The sequence below is a fragment of the Ranitomeya variabilis genome, chromosome 8, assembly GCF_051348905.1.
Source record: "Ranitomeya variabilis isolate aRanVar5 chromosome 8, aRanVar5.hap1, whole genome shotgun sequence".
In the NCBI taxonomy this organism is placed as follows: domain Eukaryota; kingdom Metazoa; phylum Chordata; class Amphibia; order Anura; family Dendrobatidae; genus Ranitomeya; species Ranitomeya variabilis.
Window position 1 is genome coordinate 167355039 of NC_135239.1, and position 25654 is coordinate 167380692.

A 25654-nucleotide genomic window follows, 5' to 3' on the forward strand; every position below is an offset into this window, starting at 1 on the left:
AATTCATATTCTCCAGGATGCAGACATTTTTGTAATGTGCTCTACACAAATTCAACAAAATAGCGGCTAATTGGCTGACAGTTTGCTGAACTAAAGAGGGTCAGCAAAAGGTTAAAAAAATGAATTCTGAGGGAAGAATCACACAGCTGAATGACTAGAACTGGGATCGCAATGCAATGCTCGGACTGGCCTTCGGCTCTCCTGTCCCGAGCATGAGATTCATGTATTGGCCAGTCCAATCATTACGTTGAGATCCTCGTCCAATTTAAATGGCCGTCTGAGTGCTCCCTCAGGCCAGGGTCACACTTGCGAGTGCAATGCGAGAAACTCACACGAGTCTCTCGCATCAATATCCGGCACTGCCTCCGGGACCGGAGCGTTCAGCTGCATAGAAATACATGCAGCCGCACACTCTGGTCTCGAATGCTGGTGGCAGTGCCGGATATTGATGCGAGAGACTCGTGCAAGTTTCTCGCATTGCACTCGCAAGTGTGACCCCAGCCTAAGGCTCATCTTCCCACTTTCCGGTCCTCTGCGCCTCTTCTTTTCACCTTCCCGCGCTTCACTCATCTCCAGCCCTCTGCTTCACTCTGAACTGTGTGCGCTCTGTCTATCCCCCAAGGTGCCTACTAGGCTTCAGTTGATGTCCGTTACAACATTGTGACGTTACAATGTGCCCCATGACGGCACTGTGCAAGGACGTTGTCAATGGTGTCCTTAGTCTTTACTTGTGTGTACTGAATTATTGTGGCATCGAAGATTTCTGTCATAATGTTGTGTTATCCATTTGAATACTGCTTAGACATTGCTGTATGCTTCATTATATGAATTATTATTCATCACAGTTTTTCTATTTATGTCTTTCAGACAAGGTGATATCACATTGCCACCATATTACCAGCCTGAAGAAGATGATGAAATGCCATTTATCTGTTCATTGTCTGGTGATAATGGAATCATGGGCTGTCACGAGATCCCACCACTTAGGGATCGGGGACATACATGCTGCTTGGATAAAGAGGACTATTATTACTACAATTCCATCCGACAGGAGTTTAATGTCAGCGGCATGTGTGTCAACTGGAATCAGTACTACAATGTTTGTCGCACCAGCAACACCAATCCCCATAAGGGCGCCATTAACTTTGATAACATTGGTTATGCTTGGATTGTCATATTTCAGGTGGAGTTTTGTAATAATTGACATTTTCAAGTGACTATGATAGAATTATTGCCTATAAATGAGCTGTAAAAATAACTATAACTAGGTCATTGCTCTAAAAAAAAAAAGTAGCATGCTCCAATTCCTGTTCTCTGTCTTACAGGTCATTACATTAGAGGGCTGGGTAGAGATTATGTATTACGTCATGGATGCACACTCCTTCTATAACTTTATCTACTTCATTCTGCTGATTATAGTAAGTAATTTATGCTTTAAAAAAGTTGTTAATTAATGGAATGATCAAAAAAGGTGATAAGTTGATAATCGCTGGGGGTCTGACAAATGGGACACTAACAAAGCTTAAAGAGAAACTGTCATGTGAAAATACACTATTAACCGGCAAATATGGGGTTCATCTGCAGTTTAATAGTGTTCTAAAGCCGTGCGGCCACCACACTGAAAGTCTGGCTGCTGGGAGGAAATTAACTTTATTCCTCCCTGCAGCCTCTGGCTTTCAGTCATAGTGGTACAACTGGAAGGGCCTTGGTCACCGCTCAGTGCCTAGTGAGCAGCGACTCTGACCACGTCCTGCACTGAAAGACAGCCGGCTCAGTAGTGTATCAGTAGAGAGCTGGCTGTCAGTCAGTATCGGGGCTCACTGTGCACTGAGTGGTGACTGAAGCCACACCGGCCATGACTGAAAGCCAGGCTGCACAACAGCCTTCACTAGCTTAGATGATCTTGGTCTTCTAAGAGCCAGCAGCTTTGCTATGCTGGACAAGGACCCAGCGATCATGTGATTGCCAGGTCCTACAGAAGCATCGATGAGTTGGTACCCAAGTAACCTCTGATACGTAATAAATAGATGAAGTGAAACAAAGGAAATATTGTAATCATGGAATTCAATACATCCAGAAAATTAATCCCGAATACTGTATCAACGTTTCAGCCCTGAATCGGGCCCTTCATCAGGGTTGTGCGGATTGCTAGGGTTGTGGTGAGAGAATCATATGCGCAGCACTACACACATGATTCTCTCACCGCAACCCTAGCAATCGGCTCCACTCTGATGAAGGGCCCGACTCAGGGCTGAAACGTTAATATTCGGGATAAATTGAATTGCATGAATAAATATTTTGCTAAATTATTTCACTTCATCTTATTGAGTGCCGACTTTTCATCTTCCTATGTATTTACCACAATGCTCACATGTCCCCCAACCCTGTGGCTCCAGCATCAATCAAGGATTTCTAGTTTAGATCAGTAGCATCGTTGCACCGCTGGTCCGTATTGTGCACGTCTCTGACACCGTAGAGGCAAATTTGTCTCATGTAGCATCATCAGAAGAATGAAGTGACTGAAGGGGGTCAGATCATAAGATAACAGTGTACTCCAGCCATCTGGCCAGCTTCACAATGGTGATCAGCTATGCAATGAGCAGTAAGCAAAAAATGTCATAAATCGCTCGGTTCTTGAGTGCAAAGATCATTTATAATAATAGTTAAATTGCAAAGTTACTTGTTTTACATGGACTATTTCAATTTTTCCCCAATAAAAGAATGTGAGAATAACCCTTTAAGGCAAGTGCCTCCTACTCAAACAAATCAGAAAACCTACTAAGGATATGATTGAGCACAGTGTAATCTGAAAGATAGAGATATAGTATGACAAGCACCTCCCACGTACCACAAGGTGAGAACCTAGTCTTTAAAAGGAATCTGTCACTAGGTTTTTTGCCTTGATCTGAGAGGAGCAAACTGTAGAGACAGAGACCCTGATTCCAGTGATGTGTCACTTATTTCACTACTTACTGTAGTTTTGATAAAATCACTGTTTTATTGGCTGAAGACTAGTAAACGTGCTGTAGTCCTCTCTAAGCTCTGTATACCCCTTCCCCCACCACTGATTGGCAGTTTTCTGCCGATGCACAGTGTAGCGGTGTGGGCGGGGTTATAAACAGCTCCGCATTCAGAGAACTTGTAGATCTACAGCAGATAAAGCAGGGATTTTGTCAAAACTGCAGCAAGCAGCCCAGTAAGTGATACATCACTTGAATCAGTGCTCTCATATGTGGTAGTAAAAGCCTGGCGATGGATTCTTTTTAAGTGGTGGAGACATTGCAAGACTCCACAATGGCCTTGACTCGGAGGAGTCAGATATGGCAGAAACGGCAGTCAGCAACTATGCTATCCTATCCAGCTGAGGAAATGAAATCTCTCCGAATTCACCCAAAAGCCTGTAAATGTTGTTTACCCATTCACATAAAAGTTGCTTTCAAATGGTACATTGTAAAACAAAAGGAATCCAAACATAGCAGTGGGTGTAATTAGGAGCTTTTCCTGACCTCCTGCGTTTCTGCCGGGAAGAACATCACTATCTTGGAACTGTTGTAGTTACCCGCGATTTAGCTTCCTAACAGTTTGACTCTGCAGAGGCGCCAAGCGTTCCCACACTAATGAGACCGAGAGAGGTCACAGAGCTGACACAGAGCGGTTACATTCTCTAAAAAACACTGGAGCGGAGCCGCAGGCCCGGCGTATTATGGGGAGAATGACGAGAAATTGTGTTATACTGTGACCAAGATCAAAAATGGACCAATCACAAAAATAAGACCACTCTTCCCTCGTTTTTCTACACTGAAGAATTTTTTAAACTGAAACAAATATGAAGCAATCTTTTTTTTTATTAAATAAATAGGAATAAGGCAGCTTTCGATATTGAAAGGTTGATATTATATTAATTTAACTAAGTCATTTGCTTGTGATGCTTTTTACTAATTGTTTAAAGGATATCTATCACCATTTTTTTCTGACCCATCTGAGAGCAGTATGAGGTAGGGGCAGGGACCCTGATTCCAGCGATGTATCATTTACTGGGCTTCTTGCTGCAGGTTTGATAAAAAATTGTTTTCTCTGTTTCAGAACTAGCAGTTCCCTGTATATCCCTGCCCACACCACTGGTTGGCAGCTTTCAGTGTACACTCTGCATAGGCAGAAAGCTGCCAAATAGTGGAGGAGTATGGCTTGCAGCAGGTTTACTAGTCCTTTCATGATAATCTTCTGTGATTTTATGAAAACTGCAGCAAATAGCTCAGTAAGTGACACATTGCTAGAATCAGGGTTTCTATCTCTGTATTATGCTGCAATCAGATTGAGTAGCAGAAACCTGCTGCTGAATTTAATACAAACATTGCTTCATATCCATGATTTTGCATTGCTTCAGCAGTGTTCGCCATTCCATTTTTCCCCTTGTTCTGCATTAGTTTTCACACACTGGTGTCCACCACTGTCTGGACCAGGGGGCAGCAGGGGCTGACATTGGAATGACATAATACAAAGCCTTTTCAGAGAGTTGTGCCTGAAGCTATAGACTGGGCATACTGAGTAAGCCTAGAAATACGTGTTACATGTGTTTTGTGCTATATGCAGTGTCCAGTTTTCAGCTGCTGCATACAGTACTGCTACCTAAAAACAATGAAGAACAAAGACTGCAGATTTCTCTTCTGTAAGTTGAGCGCATTATTCAGAGGTTGTCTGAGACCATCATACTGCAGTGTATCTCCCATTCAGCCCACTATGTTCTGCTCCATACATTGCTCAGATCTGATCACTGCTGGGGCAGGTATACACTCCTGGGGTCTGACACTAACACCCCCACCGGTTTCATATCCTATGCCACAGATTACCTTACCATCACTATATATATATTTACATTTTTAAAATACAGCCACAATTCCATAGCCTTAAAGGATTATTCTCATCTCAGACAGTTAAGTCAAATTCACAGGATGTGACTTCTATATAGAGACCAGAGCCACCCAAGCCAGGGACTTTAAAAGCCCTAGCTGCTGTGATGTTAAACAGAAGCAATCCTTCAGTGAAGTGCTCTTGCAATAGGCAAGTCACTTGTGGGGGCAGGATGGGTCTGTGCCCTCTGGGTATTCTGACAATGTGTATTGACAGTGCGCTCGGTACTGTTGAACTGAGTCAGTGAGAAAGAGCGCACTGTCACTGTGTACATCACACAAGTGCATATCATGCAGTGACTGTCACAACTCCTGAAACAAAGGTCACTGATAATGCTTCATTTCCAGGAGAGGGCAAGGGTTAAAGCAGTGACAGCAGCTTCTGCCCTGATGATGCTTCATTTGAGTATCCCAGCATGTACTGAGACTCTCAAACAAAGAGTCATCAAAAAGGAAGTAGCAAAAACAGCAAGATGGTGTAGATAAAGAGGTGTTCACTACATTGTATAGTGCCCCCACTGATTTAAACCTTATTAAGTAGTATTTTTGTAAATACCTTTAGTTGCCATCTGTGCCTGTTACTGGCGCTAACGCTGACCGCTCACTCCCCATCACGTGACTCCAGCTGCAGCCGCTGCTGACATCCGCTTATGTCACGTCAAGTTCCGAATCCTGTGCATTCCCCTGGGCGTGAGCCAGTCGCACACCCCTCCTGATTGACTGGGCTGTGGGCAAAGTTTCACCGCAAGTCACAGCCAAGTATCCAGTGTGCGTGGCCCCGGTGTCTTCACCATCAGAAGTAATGCAGCGTTAGGGACAGGGAAGGTGTCCCTGACCCTTGATATTCCAACAACAGAATTGTGACACTCTGGTTGTAGTCTGTCAGGCTTTCTTATTTTATTTAGCATGTCGCAGAATGGGAACAGAATTATTAAGTAATAGTTATAACTGTTGTGAAATTGGATTTTGGGCTCCCCCGGTGGCCACTGGTGGAATTGAACTGGTGTGCATCATCCTCTCTGTTCACCTGTTTCCATCAGGATGTGGGAGTCGCTATTTAGCCTTGCTCCTCTGTCACTTCCATGCCGGTCAACATTGTAATCAGAAGCCTTTCTGTGCATGTTCCTGCTGCTAGACAACTCCCAGCTAAGTTTGACTTAGTCCTTGTTTGTTTTTGCATTTTGTTCCAGTTCACAGCTGTAGTTTCGTTTCTGTGTCTGGAAAGCTCTTGTGATCTGAAATTGCCACTCTGATGTTATGAGTTAATACTAGAGTCTTAAAGTAATTTCAGGATGGTATTTTGATAGGGTTTTCAGCTGACCATGAAAGTGCCCTTTCTGTCTTCCTGCTATCTAGTAAGCGGACCTCAATTTTGCTAAACCTATTTTCATACTACGTTTGTCATTTCATCTAAAATCACCGCATATATTTGTGGGGGCCTCTGTCTGCCTTTCGGGGAAATTTCTCTAGAGGTGAGCCAGGACTATATTTTCCTCTGCCAGGATTAGTTAGTCCTCCGGCCGGCGCTGGGCGTCTAGGGATAAAACGCAGGCTACGCTACCCGGCTACTGTTAGTTGTGCGGCAGGTTTAGTTCATGGTCAGTTTAGTTTCCATCCTTCCAAGAGCTAGTTCGTATGTTTGCTGGGCTATGTTCTCTTGCCATTGAGAACCATAACATATAACATTATGTAGATTTTCAGAAGATCAAGAATGAAATATGTTGAAAATGCATTTAATAACCAAGCCATGATCAATGCTTAAAGGGAGAGACAAAGGCTTATTTTAAAGAAATTAAAAAGCATCTGCTTTGAATAATTTTCTCTCGCTACAATCATTGTTTCAGTAAGAAAAGCAATTAATCTCTTTCATCCCTGGAGCTGGAAGTTTTTCACAACTGTGTGAACACCTGAATATGCCAGTTGTACGCCAAGGTTCCAGTGTGGACCGTTGTAATTTTGTTTTTCTTTTTTTACTGCAGGTTGGATCGTTTTTCATGATCAATTTGTGCCTAGTTGTAATAGCCACTCAATTCTCAGAGACCAAGCAAAGGGAGCACCAGCTGATGCAGGAGCAGAGGGCTTTGTATTTATCCTCCAGCACTGTCGCTAGTTACGCCGAGCCTGGGGACTGTTACGAGGAGATCTTTCAATATGTCTGCCACATCCTTCGAAAGGCCAAGCGTCGTACGGTCGGGCTTTACATGAGCCTTCAAAGCCGAAGACAGAGCCGAATTGAGCTCAACAACACCAAGCTGGGAATCAATGGAAAAGAACAGCACCAGTTGTGTAAGAATGACATATTCACCTCTGCCTTATTAGTCTGTGTGAGCAAAAACGGCATTTCTAATGTGTATTTTTATTGCCACTGTGACTTGAAAAAAAAAAAAGGCAACGGAAGCGGTGAAGATCCATATATTATTTTCTTAATATTCAGTAATCACATGGCCACGCTGCTTTTGTTCTTAAAAACAGAACAAAGTAGGAAAAACTTCAACTTAAATTGCCCCAAGTCCCATTTGAGGTGACTGTAATATGGCCCTGGGCAATTCTACCGTACGGGACTAATGAGACTGAATAAATAGATATATCATAGATGATTAAATAACATTTTAAAATGCTAGAATCTGCGTAAAAGGGTCAATCGCCAAAAAATATTAAGTTCTTCCCTTTTCATAGGATGAGGGATAACTTATGGATGCCTGGTGGTCCGACCATTGGGACGCCTAAAGAATTTGATAACTGGGCTCTAGAATCCAGGAACAAAGCCCTGTCTTCAATGGAGTGGGGGTTGCGTATACACAACCTCTGCTTCATTCATTGTCTATATGACTGCCGGAGAAAGTTGAGTGCTGTATTTAGGTTTATTACAACAGTTCCATAGAAAATGAGAGAAGGTCAAGATAGGTTTCTGTATTGCCCCATTCTCATGATTACTGGCAGTCGAGGCGCCGGCGATCAGTCAGTTGTCCTCTATACTTTAGATAGAGGATAATTTCATATTTTGGGAATAACCCCTCAAGGCACAGCGCCATGCAGTTTGTTGTGGCTGTGACTGGTACTGCAGTTCACAGCAGCTTATAGCGAATAAAGTGAAAGGAGTAGAGCTGCAATGCCAAGCACAACCACTTCTTAATGAATAGCCAATTAGCCATCAGTGTTACATTCCTGGAAAACCCAAGACTTGTATTATGCAGCTCATCTACAGAACCTCTTAACACACTTTGCATTTGCAGCAGAACCATTTTTTTAACAAAGAACTATATAAATTCACACATTTCAGCTTCCAGCCTCATGATTTTAAGTCATCAGTGAATTCCTGAGTGCCTCCTAATATTCTTATAATATACAGCTGTAATAGCCTATATATATTGACATTGGTAGAGCTTTACCAGATGATCAAATACAAAGATATTAATGGCATTTCCTTGCATTACAATGTATTTCCATAGAGATGTCACAATTAGTGTTGAGCGATACCGTCCGATACTTGAAAGTATTGGTATCGGAAAGTATCGGCCGATACCGGCAAAGTATCGGATCTGATCCGATACCGATACCCGATACCAATACAAGTCAATGGGACTCAAGTATCGGAAGGTATCCCTGATGGTTCCCAGGGTCTGAAGGAGAGGAAACTCTCCTTCAGGCCCTGGGATCCATATTAATGTGTAAAATAAAGAATTAAAATAAAAAATATTGATATACTCACCTCTCCGACGCAGCCTGGACCTTACCGCTGGTAACCGGCAGCCTTCTTTGCTTAAAATGAGCGCGTTCAGGGCCTTCCATGACGTCACGGCTTGTGATTGGTCGCGTGGCGGTCACATGGGCGGCCGCGACCAATCACAAGCCGTGACGTCATCTAAGGCCCTGAACGCGCTCATTCTTAGGAAGGAAGGCTGCCGGAAAGAAGCCGAGGGTGAGTATATTCCTATTAGGTATATACTCACCCTCGGACGCGCCCTGCTTCTTTCCGGCAGCCTTCCTTCTTAAGAATGAGCGCGTTCAGGGCCTTAGATGACGTCACGGCTTGTGATTGGTCGCAACCGCCCATGTGACCGCTCACGCGACCAATCACAAGCCGTGACATCATCTCTCAGGTCCTAAATTTCTAGAAGGGAATTTAGGACCTGAGGGATGACGTCGCGGCTTGTGATTGGTCGCGTGGCAGTCACATGAGCGGCACGCGACCAATCAGAAGCCGTGACGTCATGGAAGGTGCTGAACGCGCTCATTTTAAACAAAGAAGGCTGCCAGTTACCAGCGGTGATGTCCAGGGGCCTCCGGACAGGTGAGTATATCAATATTTTTTATTTTAATTCTTTATTTTACACATTCATATGGATCCCAGGGCCTGAAGGAGAGTTTCCTCTCCTTCAGACCCTGGGAACCATACACTGGAAACTTCCGATTCCAATTCCCGATACCACAAAAGTATCGGATCTCGGTATCGGAATTCCGATACAGCAAATATCGGCCGATACCCGATACTTGCGGTATCAGAATGCTCAACACTAGTCACAATACATAGGACATGATAAAGTTAGGTCATAAGAAACATTCTTCTGTAATCTGACATACATCTACAAGACTCATTGGTCAAGAGAAGAAAGTGGATACTTATTTATTCAAGTTGTTTTTTACACAGTGCTGTGCAAAAGTTTTAAGCATGCGTGGAAAAAATGCTGCAGCGTAAGAATGCCTTAAAATATAGAAGTGTTCATATTTTATTTCGATCATTTAACACAATGCAAATTCAATGAACAACAGAGAAATCTAAGTAAAATCAACATATGACGTGACCAATCTTTGCCTTCAAAACAGAATCAATTCTTCTAGATAAATTTCCATAAAGTCAAGGAGTGTAGGGGGCTTAAAACTAGGTGAGGAACAGTCAATCTCTGCTACAAAGGTTGTGGAAGACAGTTTCTTGCTATACACAAGGGCAAGACTAAGCAGAGCAACAAGACACAAGGTCGTTATACTATATCAGCAATGTCTCTTCCAGGCAAAGATTTCAACGCAGACTGGGGTTTCAAGCTGTGCCGTCAAAACTCTTTTGAAGAGGAACCAAGAAATTGGCAACATTGAGGACTGTAGTAACAGTGGTCGACCACGGAAAGTAGTGTAGCTGATGGAAAAACACATCATACTTACCAGTACTTCCCTTCGAAATCGTAAAGTGTCCAGCAGTGCCAGCAGCTTAACCTGGAGGCAACCAGCGGAACTAAACTACACCTAGCTACTGTTCAAAAAAATCTCGTCAAGAGTGATCTTCATGGAAAAATTGTGGTCAGAAACTATACATTCGTCGTGGAAACAAGGACAGGAGATTGAAGTATGAATAAAAATATAAGAACTGAGATGCATAAAAATGACAAGTGTTCTGTACTGAGGAGTCAAAATTTGAAGTATTTGTCTAACAAGACAATTTGCTTGCGGAACAGCTTTAGAGAGGTACAATAATGAGTGTCTGCAGGCAACAGTGAAGCATGGTGGAGGTTCCTTGCAGGTTTGGGACTATATTTCAACAAACTAAGTTGGGTCAAGATAAATGATGTTCTCAATGCTGAGAAATATATACTTCTTCATTGTGCAATACCATCAGGGTGGCCCCTTATTTATCCTGCTACAGGACAATTACCCCAAAAATACAGTTAATGTCATTAAGAACTATCTTCAACATAAAGAAGACCAAGGAAGTGGTGATATGGCCTCCACAGAGCCTGGATCTCAACATCATATAGTCTGTCTGGTATTATAGGAAGAGACAGAAGGTTGTGCATAAGCGTACATCTGCAGAAGATCTGAGGTTAGTTCTCCAAGATGTTTGGAACAACCTCCCTGCCGAGTGCCTACAAATACTGTGTATAAATAATGTACCTAGAAAAATTTATGCTGCTTTGAAGGCAAATGCTGTTCACACTAAATATTGATTTCTTTTTCTTGCTCATTCGCTTAGTATTTTTTAACCTATCTATTAACACTTCTATTTGTGACCACATTCTTAACTTGCAGTATTTTTTCCACAGCTGTATAAGACTTTTGCACAGTCCTGCAGCACCAACATATTCACCAGATCCGTACAGAAAGTGGCATCACTTAAATCAAATTTTACATCACATAATGGTTAATTAGTCCATCACTATGCTCTTGGTGTTTATTGGAACACCGGGATTTCTTCCGAAAACCCATGGAACTACAGGGAGACTCTATACAGACTACATACATATCTTTCTTCAATTTGGGCTCCTGGACTCCAATTTCCTGCAAAGCAAGAGCGTTAGCCACTGAACCTCGCACCTCGGCTGCAGTGCACTTGCACCTACAATGCAAACATAACACACGTGATACGCGCCAACAACACCTTTAACCCCATTCAGATGTATAAAGCTGATTTTTAATCTCAGAAATTTCTGCAACAAATCTGGTGCAGGTGTATATACACTATTCTTACTACATTGTTGCAGTTTCTATAAGACAGAGTAATAATTAAAAATGTTATCGCACGCTTTAAATGCTAAAATGAGCTTTTAGAAGAACACTCCCAACTGCTAGCCGAGGTTTATAAAACTGTTTATTGATGTTTAAATGCCACTAAATGTTATATTTCACTACAGAGGATGAACTTCAATGCTCATTCCCCTGTCAAGCTCAATATAGTCTTGTGTTAATTATAATCAGAACATTAGGAGAGAAAATATGATAAACTAAAAGAGGCCTCAATCTTATGTGACAGCAAGTCCAGGGCCGAGAAGAGAGAATTCAGTAAGGACGACATTAATTCTGTTGTGGGCCAAAACTCTGCAAGATACTGTTATACACGATTCTCATATGTCTCAGTGTAATGCATTTACTATTTAGATTTTTGCAAATATGAACTTTGACAAAAACTTTACTAGAACTTACTGTCCTAGTAGCTGTACAATAAAAAAGAGGGTGTTGTATGTTATTTAATGCAGAACTTTTTTCCTTGTGGAGAGTTTCAAGCAGAAGTAAGGAGACTTTTAGGCCATGCAATGCTCCTCTGGGAATTTAAAGCACCAATCCAGTACTTTGTTTTTATTTTACTGCTTGAGTGGTGCCACTAATCTAAGTTTCCTGACCCTAGTACTATTTTTGCCGATCCGGTCATCTTCTGCAGGTTGTGACCTGCCGGATCACCCCAGTGTTTGCTAGGCGATTGGGAAGTCACTACTCAATGTACGTCTATGAGAGCCAGAAGGAGGCCAGAAGGAGGCTCTCATAGACTTACAGTGGGACCTTGTGATCTTTACATCTTACTTCAGGTCAGACAACAATTGTGGTAACAAAATGGAGGCACAGGACCACAATGGCGCCAAGAAGAGCGGAAGACATTGGCTGATAAGTATATTACTAGGGGCAAGGAACAGACGCTAGTGATACCTCTCCAGTGGTGAAATTAAAAAGGATTTTGGAGTGGTGTTTTAAATATGCTATTAGCCTCTTCATAGAGGAAGAGGACAAGAACTCTAGTGCTACCTATTGGATATCGATATGATATTGACTTTTAGGCTCGCCAACTTGACACTCTCTGCAAGGAGAATTGTTTCTAGTCAAAGGCCCTACACCCAGCCAAATCCGACTTCATGGTTTGCACTAATGAGTGGAAAACATCCTGAAACATGAGTCTGCAAATGGAGTGTCTAATTAGGCCTCAAGTTCAAGTCCTTTTCTTTTCTAAAGAGACTATTTACATATTGTATGCTATGTAATGCTTGTTTCCACAGATTAGATTTTTGCAAATCTGAACTTTGACAAAGACTTTACTAAAACTTTCTGTCCTAGTAGCTGTACAATAAAATGAAGGTGCTGTATGTTATCTAAGGAGGAACGTTTCTACTTGTGGAGAGCGTCAAGCAGGCGTAAGGAGACTTTTAGGCCATGCAATGCTCCTCAAGTCCTTTTCCTCTCTAAAGAGGCTATTTACATATTGTATGTTAAGTATTGCTTGTTTCCAAACTGTAGTAATAACTTAAAGGAGAAATTCATTTAAAATATTTTACTGATGAAACATAGATACATGTGACAGGCATCAATCTTTTTACTCACATATTTCTATAACTAGAAAAAGATATAATACTTAATGACAAAGGGCATCAAAAGATAGGACAGACAGACCAGAATGTTGCAATGTATTTCCAGTAACTGAATCCACTAAGCAGTGCCAAACGAATGACGCTCTACATAGCACTTTTATTTTGATTAATGGTTTAATTTTCAGACTTCGGGGGTTTTTTTGCATGTATTTCACATCAGATGTCTAGACTGGTATATAGAAATTAAATAAAATAAGTTCTCTTTTATCATTCACGGTCTTTTTTTACCGTTTGTCCTAAAGTGTCATCTGCAATTCTCTCTTGCATTTCTTAAACCAGTCTGGAAAAAAATCTGCTTGAGAAGGTGTGACAAATATATTTAGATGCTCGCACCCCTTAATAAATTTGGTGAATCTTGAGTTTTCCATTTGGCATAAATAAAATTTACAATAACTCATGGATTGATGCCTATTTTCTGGTGTAAAGTTTAGTATTTTGTCCCAAGGCTAAGCCTTACATATTTTTTTGAAAAGGTTTGAGGGTGATACAAAATTTGAAAAAGTTGTCAAATGTCAGAGCTACAATTTTTTTAATGCCAGTCTTCTGGTGCACCTAAAATGCTAAATATTCCATTATTTCTACACCAGTGATAAATAGCAACTATAGCATCCTATCTTACTTTTCTGGAAGATTTATCTTCTGGAAGACTCTAATTTCTTACAAAAGACATGCTAGCTGGACAGTGGTTCATTGCCGCCATTGGATTTATCCCTTCCATTTGCAACTTGATTGGTCACTGTGCTTTACAAAATAAGAGTAACTGACTGTTTCCTTTTTTAGGGGTATGTCAAAAGCACAGTCAATTGGATTATACTTCTCATGCAATTGTACAGCCCATCGCAATGACGTTAACATCCGACCTTTCAAACTGCCCTCAATGTACCAAAGGTAAATGGGATGATGGACGAAAGCTTTCCGCACCAGAAAGCAACAAATCCAGCCAAGAAGGGACACAAGGACAGGCCAGCGAGAAGGAAAGTGGTGGCAGCATGACTGAGCTTGACAAGGATGCGGAGGAAGATGCAGATGAAGGCTTTTGTGAGCGACTTGGTGCGGAAATACGTGTGAAGCTCAGAGGAATAGTGGACAGCAAATATTTTAATCGTGGAATCATGATAGCTATTCTTGTGAACACAATCAGTATGGGCATTGAGCACCATGAGCAGGTACGTCACAGTCATATGGTTGCATTTTCCTGTAAGTAAAGTTCGTTGCAATTTTGAGTTGTCCCATGTTCTAACCTTCAGGAGCACACTGCTCTCCAGCCTCCTGTTGCGTCTGTCAAAGGCCATATGCCCGAAAAGGCTACCTAGGACAGAATTGTTGCAAGCCACTCCTTCTGTCAGATAATAGAGGAATCCCAGACTTTCACCCTTTAACCCCTTGTACAGGGATCTGGTCTTAAAATGGGTTCACTAAATTTCTTCTATGGAAGGGCTGCTGTCCGGAAGAGCAAACCAGGACCAAAGAATGGTCATATAGCTGGGTCACAAGCTAGAGGGCAGCAAAGGTACAAAATTGTCAGGCAGGAGCAAAGACAATTAAAACAAAAGAAATGTCAAAACAGGGAACAGATACATTACCAGGATCATAAGACTATATCTGGCAGCCAGGGCCGGTTTTAGACAAAGTGCGGTCCTGAGCAAAAGTTTAAAGTGGGGCCTCATATTCTAACATATTGCACCATCAAACAGAAACATTTCGGTTGTATTTACATGCGCTGAGTTCAGGCCGTTAAACGAGCGTGATCAACAATATTGAAGTCGCTCAACGCTTGTTCGCGAGTTTCTTTACAACGGCTGAGGAAGAATTATGGGGACAGATACTCCTTGATACAGTATAATGCAGCTCCCATACAGTATAATGCACTCCCCATGGTCCTTGCTAGAGTATAATGCAGCACACTCTCAAAGTATGCTACAGCCCCCTCATAGAGTATAATGCAGCCCCCCAAACACACATTATAATGCAGCTTCACTCAAACAGTATAATGCAGCCCCCTCAGAGTATAATGCAGCCCCCTCAGGGTATAATACAGCCACCTCAGAGTATAATGCAGCCCCCTCAGAGTATAATGCAGCCCCCTTCACACAAAAACACACACACTATAATGCAGACACACACACATACACACACAGTGTAAGGCAGCGTCCCCACACATATAGTGCAGCCCCCACACAGTATAGTGCAGTCCCCCACACACAGTATAATGCAGTCTCCCCACACAGTATAGTGCAGCCCCTCCCACACAGTATAATGCAGCCCCCATGCACAGTATAATGGAGCCCCACCAACAAAGTATAATGCAGCCCCCACACACAGTATAATGCAGCCCCACAAACATAGAATGCAGCCCCCAAACACAGTATAATGCAGCCCCCACACACATAGTATAATGCAGGTCTCACTCACAATATAATGCAGCCCCCCACTCACAGTAAAATGCAGCCCCCAAACCCACATAGTATAATGCAGCTCCCACACGCATAGTATAATGCAGCCCCCACACACATAGTATAATGCAGCACCCGCACACACATAGTATAATGCAGCCCACACAGTACACACATACACATATATATACACACACAGTACACAAATGCACTATACTCACCTCTCCTCATTCCCCACGCTGCTGCAGGCTCTACTCCGGTCTCATCAGCTCGACTGCTAGCACAGTGTGGCGCACAATGATGTGACATCATCGTGCACCCGCTGAGTCATAAGCATAAGTGATGGGAGAGGGAGCATTATCCAATGCTCACTCCTCCATCACTGCTTTCAACTGTATTGGCATCTATGATGCCGATAAGTTGAATGCGAAATGCAAGGTGAGAGAGGGGCGGCACCAGGCCTCTCTTATGGGCCCCACAGTGGCCTCATTTTGTGCCACTATTAGTTTCACGGCACTGGCTGGGGTCCCCTGGAGGAGCGGGAGCACTAGGCAGCTGGCTGGTCTGCCTGCCCCTAACGCCAGCCCTGCTGGCATATTCCAGCAGTAAGTTAGAAGCTTTAGTAGGGTGTGGTGCCAGCAGTTCTCAGGCACCCTAAACTTAGTAGCTGGACAGAACCTGTCAGTACTGGTTCCAATATCTCCTCTTTCACTATTGAATAAGGTGGCACTTGACGAAAGAAGATGTTGCAGAAGCAGGTCCTGGTGGAGATGTGACACCATCTAGCTTCCTACTTGCCAGGGAGCAGTGCGCTCCTGATGGTTAACAGTTTGGATTAGTCCAAAATGTAAATCAAGAAGAGCAAACTATGCGCACGCAATGCAAGCCCAGGCGGCTTTGCTTCTGTAGCACTGGGAGAGTAAAGACAACAGCAAGCCAGCTCACCAGTATCCACCGCAGGTGCCCGGAACTCCGCTGCAGGCAAACGTAGTAATCAGGGAAAAAAAAGAGGGTTTCGTTCCAGCTCCTGAAAAATTCCTTTTATTTATTTGATATTTTTAAAAACATAATGTACATGGTGCACATGCTCCCTGAAAAGAAGCCGACCACCAACAGAGGCACAGTGGCAACGCGTTTCGATCTCAACGATCTTTCTCAAAGCCATTGGCTTTGAGAAAGATTGTTGAGATCAAAACGCGTTGCCACTGTGCCTCTGTTGGTGGTCGGCATCTTTTCAGGGAGCATGTGCACCATGTACATTATGTTTTTTAAAATATGAAATAAATAAAAGGAATTTTTAAGGAGCTGGAATGAAACCCTCTTTTTTTCCCTGAGCACTGGGAGAGTGCAGAGGCCAGCTTCAGAGCACCACATGCATACTTTATTGTAAAGAGCTTGTAAGCAATGCTCTCCTTGCCTAGGAGATCAGTCACCTCTGATAGACTACAAAAGTGGCCGGTAACTTAGGCAATGAGCAGTAAAGACAAGAATTAAAAATCCATCCATTCTAGAGACTGGAGAAGGTGTTTCTTAATAAAATGTTTGTTTCAAAGTTGCTTTATTTTTACAAGGACTTTGCAATTGTACCCATTTAAAAAGAAGAGAACCCCCTTTTAAGATGCCTGTACACTTAATTGGTTGATTGCCAACAGCTATTCCTTAAAATACCAATATACACATGAATGCTCCATTTATCCAAGCATGTCTATGTGTTTTTAGTTGGGAGAGAGGAGAAAACTACTGTCACACAGCTCTATAGGTAGCTTATTTCGATTGAGGTCAAAAGGATTGTGTTTTGAAATTCAACATTTTCCTTCTGTTCCCTTTTCTTCTTACTCTCTCTGTCCTGGAAGAGTCAGAGGCCTCCATGCCACATAAAAAGGACCTTGTCCGAGAACAATATATGGGCCCTTTGCAGACCAATAGCTCAACATAATGCCCAATTCCACATGTTTTGGAGATGGAAATGGACCCTCTTACCGCTTAAGCCCCTGTGTAGCTGCATAGGTTGCACCAATGTTATGTCCGCCCATACCCCATAAACATAACTCAGTTGACCAGTCTATCCAAAGTTGATTGGTTTGGAAAACTTTTCTCCATTGTTCATAAACTTTTAAATACTTACATGGAAGGGAGCTTGAATAAAGAGAACGATGGAGGAATGTCATGTATGTGAGGCTTAACAAGCCACTGTTGAGGCCACATTAAGGCTCTTTAATAAAATACAAGCAGTAAAGAGCTTCTGCGATGTGACTCCTGATCAACCCCATAGGAGGTCACTTGAGTTCGTGATTTAAATCTATCTTGTCTACACCACAGTATTCTCCGGCTCTTTCGATTATTGTTAAAGAAGCTGCAGTTCTGTAGATGTTGCTGAACTATTACTAATTCCCTTCATAGTGGGAGTTGCAATACAGCGATCAGCGGGATGTCGTTAGAATGTTTTCGAGAATCAAGGCAGACATAAAACGTCTCTCGCTGAAAAGATTTCGTTTCTTGCTGGTAAAAATGTGAAGTAAAATAAAAACTGTATAATCATTATATTTACTGCATGTCGTAGATCGTCATTATGCAGCCACACTGTGTATGATACAACAACGGAAACCATAAAAACAGTAAAATGAAAATGTCTGTGCAGAATAAAGAGTTCAGTTAAGGGATATACAGTATACGAACACAAAAAGCAGTGGCTGTACAGGAAAATGGTACATCAAGATACCTAAATCTATGATAACTGCAAATGCCCTTATCATAAAATGTAACTATACACAAATGGAGACAACTGTACTCAAAGAATGCACTCATCATATTATTATATAGCACTGTGTACTTACAATTGCTCATTTTACCTTCTACCCAGATAATTCTTCTCTTTTATCTGCTCTATGTAGAAACAAGAAGTCTCTTGTCCTTGCATTTATCATTCCCATCTTCATCTCCTGACCCAGCTGCTCCGCTCCTCCCCCTGCCAGGGACTTTTGCACTGACTTATGGCTCATACCGAAAAAAAATTGACCTCCTGTTTCTACATAGAGCTTAGAAGGATTCAGCTAGTCAATTATTGATCACATCATGTCATAGATCTAACGAAAAGGGAATAATTAACTGGGCAGAAAGGCAAATTGAGCAATTGTAAGTACACCGTGCTATATAATATGATGACTGCAATATCATTAGAAAGAACACTTTGATGGGAGTGCTTCTTTAAAGAGATTGTCTGGTCTACACCCAATATATGCAGAGTACCTGTAAATGTCAATTTTTCCTGTCTTGATTGTTCTGTAACTTTGCCTTGTCACCTTATTCTTGTTGTTTCCTGAAAAATCATCACTTTCGTAAACATTTTCACTCCGGCAAAATGGTGCAGCTCCAACACAAAGGACAAATCCCAGCAATCTTGACCAGAACTTGTTCTTTCCACTGCTCTTCTCATTCTCCCACCCGCACAGTAAAGTCCACCTCAACAAATGCTGCTCTTCTCTCTCCCACCATCATGAATTGATTCCCCCCAATGAACTGTATCATGCCCGCATTGCTCTTTACATGCACTTCTTGTCCTGCAAGTGTCCGTCAGTGTTACAGTACAGCAAGCAAGATATATACAGTATATATACACATATAGTAGCATAGTAGAGGGGCAGCCACTCTGGCTCACTTATATGGAAGGGCCCACTCTCAACCATTGCTTCTTACTGCCTGCAGAGCTCAGCAGTTAGGCTACGTTCACATTTGCGGTCAGCGCCGCAGCGTCGGGCGCCGCAGCGGCGCCGCATGCGTCATGCGCCCCTATATTTAACATGGGGGCGCATGGACATGCGTTGTGCTGCGTTTAGCGCCGCATGGCCGCAAGCGTTGGACGCAAGAAACGCATCAAGTTGCATTTTTTTTGCGTCCAACTTGCGGCCAAAAACGACGCATGCGGCGCAAAACGCAGCGTTTTAGCGTGCGTTTTGCCGCGTTTTTGTTTGCGTTGTGCGCTGCGGCGCCGACGCTGCGGCGCACAACGCAAATGTGAACGTAGCCTTAAATGATCAACAGCTGCTGCGCTCTGCACACTCAGCACTTACTGAGCTCGGCTTTGTCAGTCCCACTACTGCTTGCCCCAGGCTCACTTATATGGAAGGGCCCACTCTCAACCATTGCTGGCTCACTTATATGGAAGGGCCCACTCTCAACCATTGCTGGCTCACTTATATGGAAGGGCCTACTCTCAACCATTGCTTCTTACTGCATGAAGAGCTCAGCAGTTAAATGATCAACAGCTGCTGCTCTCTGCGCACTCAGCACTTACTGAGCTCGGCTTTGTCAGTGCCACTACTGCTTTCCCCAGGAGCTAAAGCTCAGTATGCCAGTTGTGAGGGGGAGCGATCCAGAACAGCATTTCTTTGGTGACGTGATGCCACCAGAACATCTTAAAACTTCTCAGCGGTGACTAGGAGGTCTTCAAAATCACTTACTTGCAACTGAGATTAGAGATATTGGCTTCATTATATGCCTTGGTTAATGCAATTGAACAAATATTTGGTCTCCATAGAGTACCCCTTTAAATGAAATCTGTTGCCATGTTATATATATACTGTAAGGTTTTAGTCACTGGGCAGCGGGTTGAGGTAAGCACAGGAAGCGGTTTTCATAAAAATGTCAAGTCAGGTTTATTAGCTCAATAAACCTGCCTAAGTTTAAGCAAAAGATGTCCTTCTGTGGCACATAGTGAAAACAAACAGAAAACAAACAATCCATATAGCACTGTGGGTCCGCCCGCTCAAGTCAGTGTCTGAGCAAACACTGGAGGCCTCCACACCTCCAGTTATAGACCATGTGCCAAACAACAGCCTCCATTATGTAGGCTGTTAACCACACCCAGAGAGGAGGTATGTGGGTAGCCAGACCCGCCCATCTTTCATAGCTACCCGCAACACAGTCCCAGGTGCACCAAACGAACCTCTCATTGCTTACGTGCACTAAAGAAAATACTCTGGGTTATATCACAGAGAAAAGCCATCTCTGTGACGCATACCTCCCATTGAATACATGACCATTAGCCACCCTACAATACATATAATGCAGAGACAGAGACCATGACTCCAGCAATGTGTGACTTACAGGGCTGCTTGTTGTAGCTTTGATAAATTACTGATTTATTAGCAGGATATTATCACTAGAGGTGTAGTAAACCTGCTGCCATGTAATGCTCTATATTCATTGTCTCTGTATAACCCTGCCCCCACCACTGATTGGCAGCTTTCTGCCTATGCACAGTATACATAGAAAGTGGCCAATAAGGGTATGGGTGGGGTTATATAGAGCTCAAAATTCAGAGAACTGGGAGTTCTGCAGCAGAGAAAACAGGGATTATATCAAAACTGCAGCAAACAGGTCAGTAAGTGACACATTTATGGAATCAGGGTCTCTGCATCTTCAGATGGGATTGCAAACACCTTGTGGCAGATTCCCTTTAAAATTTTAACCAAATTTAATATGCAAAAAATATAAAACCCTCATGTTCAGCACATAATGTTTCACTTAATGGTAATGAGTAATGACCAAATAAGTTGACTTGGTTACTGTAAATCTATTTATTGCCATTTGCTTTGTGTCACAACTCCCGGGTAATACTGTTGTGGGGAATGTTGCACACAGCAGCAAGGGAGCTGAGCAAAGCACCGGGTTACTAACCTTGTTACAAACAGGACCTGAAACATGTGACAAAGTGGGAGGTGGTCAGGAGCCAGACACCAGGGTGCAGAGAAAGAATAAACACAAAAGAGTTGTCTAACAAAGAAATATCAGAGCCAGGAGATCACAAAGTACCAAAGGGGAGAGACAGGGGATTGTCTGAAGTGAAGCTAGAGGGCAGTAATCCAGAAGAACAAACGAACAGACTAATACACGGAGAGCAAGGGAAACACTATGCAAACCGAGCACATACTCCAGGGGTCAGACACACAGACTAAAACAGAATGTATAGCTGACAGCGAAACCTAGTCTGGAGTGAGTATAAATACCCCTCCCACATTGAAATAGAGGCCAACAACATTAACCCTGAGAGAACAGGACATTAATCATGTCCTAACCATGACACTTTGCTCATTTGTTGGATGATTGCCGGCTTATACTCATTTTCGGTGTTGGTATTTTAATATGTGAATGCTACACACACTCTGTTACTCACAAACACACACACTGTAGAAGACTTACCAGGTTCTCTCCTCCACTTTAGTTCCTCCATATTCCCACAGGTTGAAGAACATTTAGTCTCATGACCTTGATATCACCGAAGATCATTTTACCATTTTAACCTTGGAAACCAAACTGATAATGCAGGACTGAATTAATCATTACAATTTCTAGTTTATATAAGTATGAGTCTCGCTGGTGGCCCTTTTCGGGATTGGGGGATATAGGATATTGCCTGGGTTGCCCCCTCCTACACATTCTAACATCGACCCTTCAGACAAGCCCTGCATCAGGAAGTGGAAAATATAATCAAAGGGTGGCCATTGGGAATCAAAAGTGCGGTAAAAAATCTCTTGCACAGGCATCATCTAATCTCTATATTTAGTAAAAGAAACAGTTGGGGTAGTTTTTGTTAATTCCTCAAAAAACTCATGTAGGCCATAATATATTGGACTCCAGTCAGTGCATTAAGGTGCTAAAAAGTAGATTTTTCTTTAAAAAATGACATCTCTCCAAAATGCATTTAATCACTTCCTACATGTAACCTCATATGACCTCACACATGTTTACATGTCTGCACTGACATGTGTGTGCATTGAAGCCAAGCATCAGGTTGAACAGATGCCTGACAGGAGCAGCACTTGATGCCTAGACAGTTTGCAAAAGAAAGCTTTGCCTTATTTGTTAATTTTTCTTTTCTGAGCTACTGTTTGATTAATTTTACGGAATACATTAACTTCTAGATTAATTACAACTATGATGGATTTCCAGGGATCCTTGTTTCCTAGAACATTTCCAACCAAAAGGTTAAGAAGAAAAATTATAGCTATTATGAAGAATGTTCTGCATAAAATAGGACTCAGGACTCAGTCCAGGAATACGGTCATATTTCAATCCGAATTCTGATAGGTCATTGCTGTCACTAATATTCCTAAATAAAATAACAGGACCAGTAGGGATCTAAAAGCATTGCTCATCTTACTTAGTTTTCAAGTTATTGATTTATAGAACAGTATCAGTTTGTTATAAGAAAGCATAGTAAAATATCCATTACTTCTGTTTTCAGCACCATGGAGAGCAGCTGATTTTCTCTAAAGGTACCGTCACACTTAGCGACGCTGCAGTGATACAGACAACGATGCCGATCACTGCAGCGTCGCTGTTTGGTCGCTGGAGAGTTGTCACACAGACCGCTCTCCAGCGACGAACGATGCCGAGGTCCCCGGGTAACCAGGGTAAACATCGGGTTACTAAGCGCAGGGCCGCGCTTAGTAACCCGATGTTTACCCTGGTTACCAGTGTAAAATGTAAAAAAAACAAACACTACATACTTACATTCGCGTCCCCCGGCGTCCGCTTCCTGCACTGACTGAGCGCCGGCCCTAACAGCAGAGCGGTGACGTCACCGCTGTGCTGTGCTTTCACTTTATGGCCGGCGCTCAGTCAGTGCAGGAAGCGGACGGCGGGGGACGTCAAGGTGAGTATGTACTGTTTGTTTTTTTACATTTTACAATGGTAACCAGGGTAAACATCGGGTTACTAAGCGCGGCCCTGCGCTTAGTAACCCGATATTTACTCTGGTTACCATTGTAAAACATCGCTGGCATCAATGCTTTTGGTGTCAAATACGACGATACACGCCGGTCTGACGACCAAATAAAGTTCTGAACTTTCAGCAACGATCAGCGATATCACAGCAGGATCCTGATCGCTGCTGCCTGTCACACTCAACGATATCGCTAGCCAGGACGCTGCAACGTCACGGATCGCTAGCGATATCGTTTAGTGTGACGGTACCTTAAGCAGCTGGTATATTTGTGATATGAGAACATATTTAGCTTTTTTTGACAATAGTTGTTGTAGCAAGATGTAAAAATCCATCGGAGACTATGGGGTAGTTATATGGCTTCAGAAATTTGTTACATTGCTGGCAACAACAATAAGATTTATATTGTAAAACCTGGAACTGCACAATGTTGAAATGGTTATCCAATTTGTAAGAAAAATGTAAAAAGTGTTGCAAATGTAATCAAAATAGAAAAAAATACTACAGATGAGTGAACCTTTTAAGGTTTGGTTCAGCTATGTTCGTCGAACAGTTCGCCGAACATAGCCAAGCACCATTGAATTCAATGGGAGGCAAAACCAAATGCATAGGCAATACCTTCACGGGGGCTCAAAAGCTACCAAAACAATTAAAATTAGGGGCAGACACCAGGAAAAGCGACATCAATTGACCCATAAAATGCACTATAAATAGCTAATTTCAAAAAAATGTATGGGTTCCCTTGTATTTTGATAACCAGCCAGGCAAAACTGACAGCAGTGGGTTGCAACCCTCAGCTGTTAGCGTTAGTAAGATGGTTATCAAGAATAGAGGGGTTCCTACACTGTTTTTTACATTATTTAAATAAATAATTTTAAAAAATGGCTTGGGGTCCCCCCATTTTTGACAATCAGCCAAGATAAAGCTGATAGCTGAGGGATGGTATCTCAGGCTAGTAAGGGGCCAATATTCATTAGCCTAAAAATAACAGCTCGCAGCTGCCCAGAAATGGCGCATCTATTACTAACCCGTGCGCTTAATGTCACCGGACAATACAAAGGTGATATCAACCCCACAAATGTGAACCCCACTTGCCACCACCACAAGGCAAGTGGAAAGAGCCAGGCAAAGCACCAGAATTGGTGCATCGAATTGATGCACCTTTTCTGGGGTGGCTGCAGGCTGCTATTTTTAGGCTGGGGGTCAATATCCATGGCCCCTAACCAGCTTGAAAATACCAGCCCCCAACTGTCTGATTCAGCTTGGCTGGTTGTCAAAAATAGGGGGACCCATATAGTTATTTTAAATTATTTACTTGAATTAAAATTACAGCATGGGGACCCCTCTATTCTAGATAACCAGTCTTGATAAAGCTGACAGCTGAGGGTTGCAGCCCGCAGCTGTCATTTTTGCTTGGCTGGGGATCAAAAATACAGGGAACCCTAAGTTATTTTTTTATTTATGGCGGAGGTGGTGGCTGATGAATACTCCCATCAGCCACTGCCTGCTTTCGCTGTTAACAGTTGAATACAACTCTCAACATCGATTGCAGCATGAGCAGGGGACAGTGATGTTAGCTGAGGAATAGTACTGCTGATTCCCAGATGCTGGTCCATGGAAACAGACCGACATGTGCACAGACCCATTCACTTGAATGGGTCTACATGTGTAAGTCTCTCCGGTGTGTGAAAACTCACACCACACGTACCAGAATCACTGATGTCTGAAAGATCACTTAGTGGAAACTCAATTGTTTATGGAGCTTTTTGCCGAATTTTGCCAATTTTTAGGAAAAATGCTTGAGAATCCAAATGTGCAACGTTCATGCCGAATTAGAGATTGGCGAACATATTCCGAACAAGTTTGCTCATCCCTAACAAACACTTCTCATTTCTTCTTTTTTAACTGATCCATAACCAGTGCTCCCAGTCTTTACACCCAGACAATTCTTGGCCACACAATCATGAGTTCTACTTTACTGGCTTCACCACTCAGCAGCATGCCTGTTGTGATTTTGCTTTTTGCTCCCTCTAGTGGTCATTAGTGATTTGACTCTGGAGCGTCTGTCTTTTTCTATATCCTCACCTGGGCCGTTAGTTCAGGGGCGTTGCTATATAAGCTCCCTGGACCTTCAGTTCAATGCCTGGCATCGTTGAAATCAGAGCTAATCTGTTGTGCTCTTGTCCTCTGATCCTGGTTCCTGTTTTCCAAGCTAAGTCTGCTTCTTTGCTTTTTGCTTTTGTTTTGTTTGGTATTTTTGTCCAGCTTGTTCCTATCTGTATCCTGACCTTTGCTGGAAGCTCTAGGGGGCTGGTGTTCTCCCCCCGGACCGTTAGACGGTTCGGGGGTTCTTGAATCTCCAGCGTGGATTTTTATAGGGTTTTTGTTGACCAGATAAGTTATCTTGCTATATTCTGCTATTAGTAAGCTGGCCTCTCTTTGCTGAACCTAGTTCATTTCTGTGTTTGTCATTTCCTCTTACCTCACCGTTATTATTTGTGGGGGGCTTGT

At 42.7% G+C, this 25654-nt stretch overlaps 1 protein-coding gene across 3 annotated transcripts in view; it reads left to right on the forward strand.

Moving 5' to 3' along the window:
* CACNA1I (calcium voltage-gated channel subunit alpha1 I) overlaps nucleotides 1-25654 on the forward strand; it is a 566555-nt gene that overhangs the window by 238635 nt on the left and 302266 nt on the right. For all 3 annotated transcript variants that reach the window (XM_077277427.1, XM_077277430.1, XM_077277429.1), the window contains exons 5-8: nucleotides 868-1183; nucleotides 1326-1418; nucleotides 6887-7193; nucleotides 13808-14193. In XM_077277427.1, the coding sequence (XP_077133542.1) occupies nucleotides 868-1183; nucleotides 1326-1418; nucleotides 6887-7193; nucleotides 13808-14193 (1102 nt within the window). The remainder of the gene's footprint in view (nucleotides 1-867; nucleotides 1184-1325; nucleotides 1419-6886; nucleotides 7194-13807; nucleotides 14194-25654) is intronic.